This window comes from Salmo salar, chromosome ssa04 (genome assembly GCF_905237065.1).
Source record: "Salmo salar chromosome ssa04, Ssal_v3.1, whole genome shotgun sequence".
Taxonomy (NCBI): Eukaryota; Metazoa; Chordata; class Actinopteri; order Salmoniformes; family Salmonidae; genus Salmo; species Salmo salar.
In genome coordinates this window covers 81869701-81881250 of record NC_059445.1, presented here as the reverse complement: position 1 = coordinate 81881250, position 11550 = coordinate 81869701, and the positions used below count along the sequence as shown (strand labels likewise).

General features: G+C 47.1%; 1 protein-coding gene across 1 annotated transcript in view; it reads right to left on the bottom strand.

Annotated features, from left to right (window-relative positions):
• Positions 1 to 252: 252 nt before the first annotated feature.
• hspb1 (heat shock protein, alpha-crystallin-related, 1) overlaps positions 253 to 11550 on the bottom strand; it is a 16177-nt gene continuing 4879 nt past the window's right edge. Inside the window, exons 2-3 of the mRNA XM_014198203.2 lie at positions 3601 to 3664; positions 253 to 1506 (exon numbers count right to left, since the gene is read on the bottom strand). Of these exons, the coding sequence (XP_014053678.1) occupies positions 1347 to 1506; positions 3601 to 3664 (224 nt within the window). The 3' untranslated portion in view covers positions 253 to 1346. The remainder of the gene's footprint in view (positions 1507 to 3600; positions 3665 to 11550) is intronic.

The following is an 11550-nucleotide window of genomic DNA, read 5'->3' as shown; positions in this document are numbered from 1 at the left end:
CCGTCATGTGTATTGTGATGTGATTCGCAGCATTATTTCTCAATCTCAGGTCCAGGCATCCATCTAACAGATATCTGTCGCTCTTTTCTCTCTGTCTCTCTATTTATCTTCAGACTTAACACAGAGGCTACCGATGCCACTGCCAGTTAAATCAAAACAGACATCATTGATATCATATCGCTCAAAACAACACGTTCGTAATTGTGCTACATGACTCAGATCACATCTTACTAAATAAGAACAGCCAACAGATTGTATTAGGATTTTTCTTTATTCAACGTTTTACATGGGATACAGCTTTCCAACAGTGATTTTCCTGCAACAGTCAGTGGATGGTGAAAACATGAAAATAAAAGGAATAGAATGTAATTCTATTTCAATGAGTGGAATAGCCAGATGTGCTGGCCCATTTGGTTCTGTGCTGTACTACTAGCCTGGTCCCAGATCAGTTTGTGCAGTCTTTACAACTCCGATAGTCATTGTCAACAAAATGATCTGGGATCAGAGTACATTATCACTGGTGTCTTATTGGCTGTGAAGAGAGAGAGAGAGAGAGAGAGAGAGAGAGAGAGAGAGAGAGAGAGAGAGAGAGAGAGAGAGAGCAAGTGGACAATGCAGACAGACAGCAGCAGGGTTGTAGTCACTGTTTGCAGATGTAATAGATTTCAGTGTCTAACAAGCACATAATATAGATGAGGAGGGTGTGTGTGAATGTGTGTGTGTGTGTGTGTGTGTGTGTGTGTGTGTGTGTGTGTGTGTGTGTGTGTGTGTGTGTGTGTGTGTGTGTGTGTGTGTGTGTGCAACAGTTTTTGTCCCCTGATTCAATGCATATAGTAATTACTGGAGTATGAGATATAGCATGGTAGATGGTGTAGATGTGTTGACAGCCAGCTACACAGAGCTGAGTTCATTACAGACAGACAGACAGACAGACAGACAGACAGACAGACAGACAGACAGACAGACAGACAGACAGACAGACAGACAGACAGACAGACAGACAGACAGACAGACAGACAGACAGACAGACAGACAGACAGACAGACAGACAGACAGACAGTGAGAGAGAGCGAGAGAGAGAGGGGTTGAATGAGAGAGAGGGCAATCCCTAATGTATCTTGTTTCTCCCTCACAATGTTCAAGGCGTGTGTGTGAAACATTTTGTTGATGCATTTCAAGAGCTTACTGTAACTATACAGTCAGTGTGGAAATATCACCGTTTTACCTACCCCCCCGCCTGTCTCACAATTTCCTCTGTGTCTAGGATAAATGTGTGTGTTCATCTGAGTGTGTGTGTGTGTGTGTGTGTGTGTGTGGAGTTTCTTCACTCCTCTTCTTCCTCATCGTCATGTCGTCAGGGTTTTGGTCTTGCTGCTGCCCATGGTGACAGGAATGGAGATCTCTGCAGCCTTGATGGCCTGCTTGTTCAGAGGAGCCTCCACGGTCAGAACTCCCTCAGAGGACAGGGTGGACGTCACCTTCTCAGCGTCGGCCATAGAGGGCAGGCTGGAGAAGGAAGGACAAGAGACCATAGTTCATGGATGCAATACTTTACTGGAGGTAGACAGCGCTTTTATCTCTCGATATATCTTCATCTTATCTTATTCATCTGATACTTTATTCAGATTTCCTGGTGTCTAAGCTCTAGGGGAAACAGCGCAGTCAGGATATCGTACAACACCAGATACATTGAGAAGCTGTTGCCAATGGCTTATTCTCCAGGAGGAGTAAGAGGACTCAAGGAAGGAAGGAAGGAAGGTTACTATTTGGATGCTGTCTATAAAATAATTAATTGAGACATCTTTTAACATTTTCTTCAATGTAATTCAGATCAAATCAAATTGTATTTGTCACATGCGCCGAATACAACAGGTATAGACCTTACCATGAAATGCTTACTGACAAGCCCTTAACCAACAATGCAGTTTTAAGAAAAATAGAGTTAAGAAAATATTTACTAAATGAACTAAAGTGATGCTTTGCTCTTCTATATTAAAAAGATGAGTATCCACATTCCGTCTGCAGTTTGGTCCATTCAACACGGCTTCAACTATTGTGACAACTCCAGATTAATGTACTGTATGTGTAGTGTTGACTCCAGGTTCCTGGTACTGTATGTGTGGTGTTGACTCCAGATGAATGTACTGTATGTGTAGTGTTGACTCCAGGTTCATGGTACTGTATGTGTAGTGTTGACTCCAGGTTCATGGTACTGTATGTGTAGTGTTGACTCCAGATTCATGGTACTGTATGTGTAGTGTTGACTCCAGGTTCATGGTACTGTATGTGTAGTGTTGACTCCAGATTAATGTACTGTATGTGTAGTGTTGACTCCAGGTTCATGGTACTGTATGTGTAGTGTTGACTCCAGATTCATGGTACTGTATGTGTAGTGTTGACTCCAGGTTCATGGTACTGTATGTGTGGTGTTGACTCCAGATTCATGGTACTGTATGTGTGGTGTTGACTCCAGATTCATGGTACTGTATGTGTAGTGTTGACTCCAGATTCATGGTATGTGTAGTGTTGACTCCAGATTCATGGTAGGTGTAGTGGCCCCTGGATGGCGACAGAGTCTTGTGGAGCTCAGCTTACGCGGAAGAGAGCTGTACTATACAGACACAGTCAGTCACTGCCGGTGATGCTTCGCTCTGCCTTCCACTACACTCAACCCTTTAGAGGCTTGACCAATCAACCGTCTACAGGCATGATCAATCAACCGTCTACAGGCATGATCAATCAACCGTCTACAGGCATGATCAATCAACCGTCTACAGGCTTCACCAATCAACCCTCTACAGGCTTGACCAATCAACCATCTACAGGCTTGACCAATCAACCCTCTACAGGCTTGACCAATCAACCATCTACAGGCTTGACCAATCAACCGTCTACAGGCTTGACCAATCAAACGTCTACAGGCTTGACCAAACGTCTACAGGCTTGACCAATCAAACGTCTACAGGCTTGACCAATCAAACGTCTACAGGCTTGACCAATCAAACGTCTACAGGCTTGACCAATCAACCGTCTACCGGCTTGACCAATCAACCGTCTACCGGCTTGACCAATCAACCGTCTACAGGCTTGACCAATCAACCGTCTACAGGCTTGACCAATCAACCGTCTACAGGCTTGACCAATCAACAGTCTACAGGCTTGACCAATCAACAGTCTACAGGCTTGACCAATCAACAGTCCACAGGCTTGACCAATCAACAGTCTACAGGCTTGACCAATCAACCATCTACAGGCTTGACCAATCAACCGTCTACAGGCTTGACCAATCAACCCTCTACAGGCTTGACCAATCAACCGTCTACAGGCTTGATGGATTTTAGTTGTTGACGAAATCAAGGTTAAAAGGAGTCCGAGTCAACTTAATCTGTGAAACAAATGGGAGAGACTATTCTGTCCAGTCATTGACAGAGGCTCTACTCCATATGTTTTTATGATTCCTATTTCGTCGTGGTGACGAATTGTGACAACGCGTTATGCAACAGCGGATTATTTATTTGTTGCACAGTCTTCCAGGTTCTTTGACAAGAGTGCAGTTGTATTGCTGGCATGAAACATTGACGAGGATGTTGTGTTACTTACGTGTATTTCCTGGTGAAGCATCTGGACACGAATCCATGTTCGTCCTTCCTCTCCTCATGCTTGCCTGTGGACACAGAACGCACGCATGCAGACAGACACACACACACACACACACACACACACACACACACACACACACACACACACACACACACACACCAGTCTTAGCACTCTCTCACACACTGGGGACTGCAGTCACTTTATGCGCCACACCCAGCTTATCCAGAGTTTGTTTGAGTAAGAAAACATGCTCTCTCTATGTGTTGCTGTTGACTCTCTGTCTGAAAGTTCCCCTGATACTTCAACACTATCAAAGGGAGCTACTGGTTCACTCTTTAGGAGAACCATCTGTTCTGTTTTACGAGGGGCTGAGAATAGAAGTCATGCCCCGCCCTCCCTGTCACCCTTGCCTGGTGTGTCGGTACTGTTTATCCATGTTCCCTAGCACGTTACACGTTACATGGACATGCTAACTCAACCTCTTAAGGATCCGCCCCTTTCCCCCCCCCCATTTTGTTGCCTAAAATGACATACTTTTTGACTGGTTTTTAAACCAGGTCCCTACATGCCAGGCCTGCAATTCTGCCCTGCTATCTCACAGCATATCTGTTTGTTATGACGACGGCTGAGCTGCTAATAGGAGTTTGCCACGGGGACTTGTTCCCCTTTCCCACAGGACCACAACACTGGGGAGAGAGAATGTGAAAGGATCTTTAAACAGGGCATTCATCAACACTGGGGAGAGAATGTGAAAGGATCTTTAAACAGGGCATTCATCAACACTGGGGAGAGAGAATGTGAAACGATCTTTAAACAGGGCATTCATCAACACTGGGGAGAGAGTTGGTGAAAGGATCTTTAAACAGGGCATTCATCAACACTGGGGAGAGAATGTGAAAGGATCTTTAAACAGGCATTCATCAACACTGGGGAGAGAATGTGAAAGGATCTTTAAACAGGGCATTCATCAACACTGGGGAGAGAGTGTGAAAGGATCTTTAAACAGGGCATTCATCAACACTGGGGAGAGAGTGTGAAAGGATCTTTAAACAGGGCATTCATCAACACTGGGGAGAGAGTGTGTGAAAGGATCTTTAAACAGGGCATTCATCAACACTGGGGAGAGAGTGTGAAAGGACTTTTAACCAGGGCCTTTAACCAGGGCATTTAACCAGGCCTTTACCCAGGGGTTTTAACCAGGGCATTTACCAGTCAACACTGGGGACCGAGAGTGTGTGAAAGGTCATTAAATCAGGGCATTTATCCACGACCTGGGCTTAACGAGGGCGTGTGAACCAGGGACCTTTAAACAAGGGCATTTACCAACACTGGGGCCTTACAGAGAGCTGTTAGAGGGCCTTTAAACAGGGCATTTACCCACAACCTACCCAAGGAATTTACCCAGGGCCTTTAACCAGGGCCTTTAACCAGGGCCTTTAACCAGGCCTTTACCCAGGGGTTTTAACCAGGGCATTTAACCAGGTCTTTACCCAGGGCCTTAACCCAGGGCCTTTAACCAGGGCATTAAATCAGGGCATTTACCCACGACCTTTACCCAGGGCCTTTAACCAGGGCCTTTACCCAGGCCTTTAACCAGGGCCTTAACCCAGGGCCTTTACCCAGAGCCTTAACCCAGGGCATTTACCCACAACCTTTACCCAGGGCCTTTACCCAGGGCCTTTAACCAGGGCCTTTACCCAGGGCATTTACCCAGAGCCTTTACCCAGGGCCTTTAACCAGGGCATTTAACCAGGGCATTTACCCAGGGCATTTACCCAGGGCCTTTAACCAGGGCATTTACCCACAGCCTTTACCCAGGGCTTTTACCCAGGGCCTTTAACCAGGGCCTTTACCCAGAGCGTTTACCCAGGGCCTTTAACCAGGGAATTAAACCAGGGCCTGCGTTTAGTGAACAAGCGTTCACTCCCTACTGTAAGTCGCTCTGGATAAGGGAGCCCTGCTATGTGTAGAAGGAAGAGCACTCTAAGGCCCATCTCAGAGGAACAAACATAAATACGTGCTGGGAGTGAACCAGCAGTCCTTTTAAAGTAACAGTTCAGAGGCACGAAGAGTCCGAGTCACAGATGAATGTCCTCTCTCTGTGTGTTTGAGTGGAGATGGTACTGGAAAGGGAGCAGAAACAGAGGAATCTCTCATGGATTTGATTATATCATTATCTATTCTCCGACATTCTTAATAGAAGTAGTTTTAGTTCCTAGCTAACCACCAAGTAAGTAAGGGAATATATGAAATGTAAAGTTGAAAAAGTGTTGTTTGAAGTCCAATCTACAGTTTGTTCAACATAACCCTAACACCTCACTGTCCTGTATACCACAGTAACACCCCACTGTCCTCTATGACACAGTAACACCCCACTGTCCTCTATGACACAGTAACACCCCACTGTCCTGTATGACACAGTAACACCCCACTGTCCTCTATGACACAGTAACACCTCACTGTCCTCTATGACACAGTAACACCTCACTGTCCTCTATGACACAGTAACACCTCACTGTCCTCTATGACACAGTAACACCTCACTGTCCTCTATGACACAGTAACACCTCACTGTCCTCTATGACACAGTAACACCCCACTGTCCTCTATGACACAGTAACACCCCACTGTCCTCTATGACACAGTAACACCCCACTGTCCTGTATGACACAGTAACACCCCACTGTCCTCTATGACACAGTAACACCTCACTGTCCTCTATGACACAGTAACACCTCACTGTCCTCTATGACACAGTAACACCTCACTGTCCTCTATGACACGGTAACACCCCACTGTCCTCTATGACACAGTAACACCTCACTGTCCTCTATGACACAGTAACACCTCACTGTCCTCTATGACACAGTAACACCTCACTGTCCTCTATGACACAGTAACACATCACTGTCCTCTATGACACAGTAACACCTCACTGTCCTCTATGACACAGTAACACCCCACTGTCCTCTATGACACAGTAACACCTCACTGTCCTCTATGACACAGTAACACCTCACTGTCCTCTATGACACAGTAACACCTCACTGTCCTCTATGACACAGTAACACCCCACTGTCCTCTATGACACAGTAACACCCCACTGTCCTCACTGTCCTCTATGACACAGTAACACCTCACTGTCCTCTATGACACAGTAACACCTCACTGACCTCACTGTCCTCTATGACACAGTAACACCCCACTGTCCTCACTGTCCTCTATGACACAGTAACACCTCACTGTCCTCTATGACACAGTAACACCCCACTGTCCTCTATGACACAGTAACACCCCACTGTCCTGTATGACACAGTAACACCTCACTGTCCTCACTGTCCTCTATGACACAGTAACACCCCACTGTCCTGTATGACAAAGTAACACCCCACTGTCCTCTATGACACAGTAACACCTCACTGTCCTCTATGACACAGTAACACCCCACTGTCCTCTATGACACAGTAACACCTCACTGTCCTCTATGACACAGTAACACCCCACTGTTCTCACTGTCCTCTATGAGACAGTAACACCTCACTGTCCTCTATGACACAGTAACACCTCACTGTCCTCTATGACACAGTAACACCTCACTGTCCTCTATGACACAGTAACACCTCACTGTCCTCTATGACACAGTAACACCCCACTGTCCTCTATGACACAGTAACACCCCACTGTCCTCACTGTCCTCTATGACACAGTAACACCCCACTGTCCTCTATGACACAGTAACACCCCACTGTCCTCACTGTCCTCTATGACACAGTAACACCCCACTGTCCTCACTGTCCTCTATGACACAGTAACACCTCACTGTCCTCTATGACACAGTAACACCTCACTGTCCTCACTGTCCTCTATGACACAGTAACACCCCACTGTCCTCACTGTCCTCTATGACACAGTAACACCTCACTGTCCTCTATGACACAGTAACACCCCACTGTCCTCTTTGACACAGTAACACCCCACTGTCCTGTATGACACAGTAACACCCCACTGTCCTGTATGACAAAGTAACACCCCACTGTCCTCTATGACACAGTAACACCTCACTGTCCTCTATGACACAGTAACACCCCACTGTCCTCTATGACACAGTAACACCTCACTGTCCTCTATGACACAGTAACACCCCACTGTTCTCACTCTCCTCTATGACACAGTAACACCCCACTGTCCTCACTGTCCTCTATGACACAGTAACACCCCACTGTCCTCACTGTCCTCTATGACACAGTAACACCTCACTGTCCTCTATGACACAGTAACACCTCACTGTCCTCACTGTCCTCTATGACACAGTAACACCCCACTGTCCTCACTGTCCTTTATGACACAGTAACACCTCACTGTCCTCTATGACACAGTAACACCCCACTGTCCTCTATGACACAGTAACACCCCACTGTCCTGTATGACACAGTAACACCCCACTGTCCTCACTGTCCTCTATGACACAGTAACACCTCACTGTCCTCTATGACACAGTAACACCTCACTGTCCTCACTGTCCTCTATGACACAGTAACACCCCACTGTCCTCACTGTCCTCTATGACACAGTAACACCTCACTGTCCTCTATGACACAGTAACACCCCACTGTCCTCTATGACACAGTAACACCCCACTGTCCTGTATGACACAGTAACACCCCACTGTCCTGTATGACAAAGTAACACCCCACTGTCCTCTATGACACAGTAACACCTCACTGTCCTGTATGACACGGTAACACCCCACTGTCTTCTATGACACAGTAACACCTCACTGTCCTGTATGACACGGTAACACCTCACTGTCCTCTATGACACAGTAACACCCCACTGTCCTCTATGACACAGTAACACCCCACTGTCCTGTATGACACAGTAACACCCCACTGTCCTGTATGACAAAGTAACACCCCACTGTCCTCTATGACACAGTAACACCCCACTGTCCTCTATGACAAAGTAACACCCCACTGTCCTCTATGACACAAAAACACCTCACTGTCCTCTATGACACAGTAACACCCCACTGTCCTCTATGACACAGTAACACCTCACTGTCCTCTATGACACAGTAACACCCCACTGTTCTCACTCTCCTCTATGACACAGTAACACCCCACTGTCCTCACTGTCCTCTATGACACAGTAACACCCCACTGTCCTCACTGTCCTCTATGACACAGTAACACCTCACTGTCCTCTATGACACAGTAACACCCCACTGTCCTCTATGACACAGTAACACCCCACTGTCCTGTATGACACAGTAACACCCCACTGTCCTCACTGTCCTCTATGACACAGTAACACCTCACTGTCCTCTATGACACAGTAACACCTCACTGTCCTCACTGTCCTCTATGACACAGTAACACCCCACTGTCCTCACTGTCCTCTATGACACAGTAACACCTCACTGTCCTCTATGACACAGTAACACCCCACTGTCCTCTATGACACAGTAACACCCCACTGTCCTGTATGACACAGTAACACCCCACTGTCCTGTATGACAAAGTAACACCCCACTGTCCTCTATGACACAGTAACACCTCACTGTCCTGTATGACACGGTAACACCCCACTGTCCTCTATGACACAGTAACACCTCACTGTCCTGTATGACATGGTAACACCTCACTGTCCTGTATGACATGGTAACACCTCACTGTCCTCTATGACACAGTAACACCCCACTGTCCTCTATGACACAGTAACACCCCACTGTCCTGTATGACACAGTAACACCCCACTGTCCTGTATGACAAAGTAACACCCCACTGTCCTCTATGACACAGTAACACCCCACTGTCCTCTATGACACAGTAATACCCCACTGTCCTCTATGACACAGTAACACCTCACTGTCCTGTATGACACGGTAACACCCCACTGTCCTCTATGACACAGTAACACCTCACTGTCCTGTATGACACGGTAACACCTCACTGTCCTCTATGACACAGTAACACCCCACTGTCCTTTATGACACAGTAACACCCCACTGTCCTGTATGACACAGTAACACCCCACTGTCCTGTATGACAAAGTAACACCCCACTGTCCTCTATGACACAGTAACACCCCACTGTCCTCTATGACACAGTAACACCTCACTGTCCTGTATGACACAGTAACATCCCACTGTCCTGTATGACACAGTAACACCCCACTGTCCTCTATGACACAGTAACACCCCACTGTCCTCTATGACACAGTAACACCCCACTGTCCTCTATGACACAGTAACACCTCACTGTCCTGTATGACACAGTAACACCCCACTGTCCTGTATGACACAGTAAAACCTCACTGTCCTCTATGACACAGTAACACCCCACTGTCCTCTATGACACAGTAACACCCCACTGTCCTCACTGTCCTCTATGACACAGTAACACCCCACTGTCCTCACTGTCCTCTATGACACAGTAACACCTCACTGTCCTCTATGACATAGTAACACCTCACTGTCCTCACTGTCCTCTATGACACAGTAACACCCCACTGTCCTCACTGTCCTCTATGACACAGTAACACCTCACTGTCCTCTATGACACAGTAACACCCCACTGTCCTCTATGACACAGTAACACCCCACTGTCCTGTATGACACAGTAACACCTCACTGTCCTCACTGTCCTCTATGACACAGTAACACCCCACTGTCCTGTATGACAAAGTAACACCCCACTGTCCTCTATGACACAGTAACACCTCACTGTCCTCTATGACACAGTAACACCCCACTGTCCTCTATGACACAGTAACACCTCACTGTCCTCTATGACACAGTAACACCCCACTGTTCTCACTGTCCTCTATGAGACAGTAACACCTCACTGTCCTCTATGACACAGTAACACCTCACTGTCCTCTATGACACAGTAACACCTCACTGTCCTCTATGACACAGTAACACCCCACTGTCCTCTATGACACAGTAACACCCCACTGTCCTCACTGTCCTCTATGACACAGTAACACCCCACTGTCCTCTATGACACAGTAACACCCCACTGTACTCACTGTCCTCTATGACACAGTAACACCCCACTGTCCTCACTGTCCTCTATGACACAGTAACACCTCACTGTCCTCTATGACACAGTAACACCTCACTGTCCTCACTGTCCTCTATGACACAGTAACACCCCACTGTCCTCACTGTCCTCTATGACACAGTAACACCTCACTCTCCTCTATGACACAGTAACACCCCACTGTCCTCTATGACACAGTAACACCCCACTGTCCTGTATGACACAGTAACACCCCACTGTCCTCACTGTCCTCTATGACACAGTAACACCTCACTGTCCTCTATGACACAGTAACACCTCACTGTCCTCACTGTCCTCTATGACACAGTAACACCCCACTGTCCTCACTGTCCTCTATGACACAGTAACACCTCACTGTCCTCTATGACACAGTAACACCCCACTGTCCTCTATGACACAGTAACACCTCACTGTCCTCACTGTCCTCTATGACACAGTAACACCTCACTGTCCTCTATGACACAGTAACACCCCACTGTCCTCTATGACACAGTAACACCCCACTGTCCTGTATGACACAGTAACACCCCACTGTCCTGTATGACAAAGTAACACCCCACTGTCCTCTATGACACAGTAACACCTCACTGTCCTCTATGACACAGTAACACCCCACTGTCCTCTATGACACAGTAACACCTCACTGTCCTCTATGACACAGTAACACCCCACTGTTCTCACTCTCCTCTATGACACAGTAACACCCCACTGTCCTCACTGTCCTCTATGACACAGTAACACCCCACTGTCCTCACTGTCCTCTATGACACAGTAACACCTCACTGTCCTCTATGACACAGTAACACCTCACTGTCCTCACTGTCCTCTATGACACAATAACACCCCACTGTCCTCACTGTCCTCTATGACACAGTAACACCCC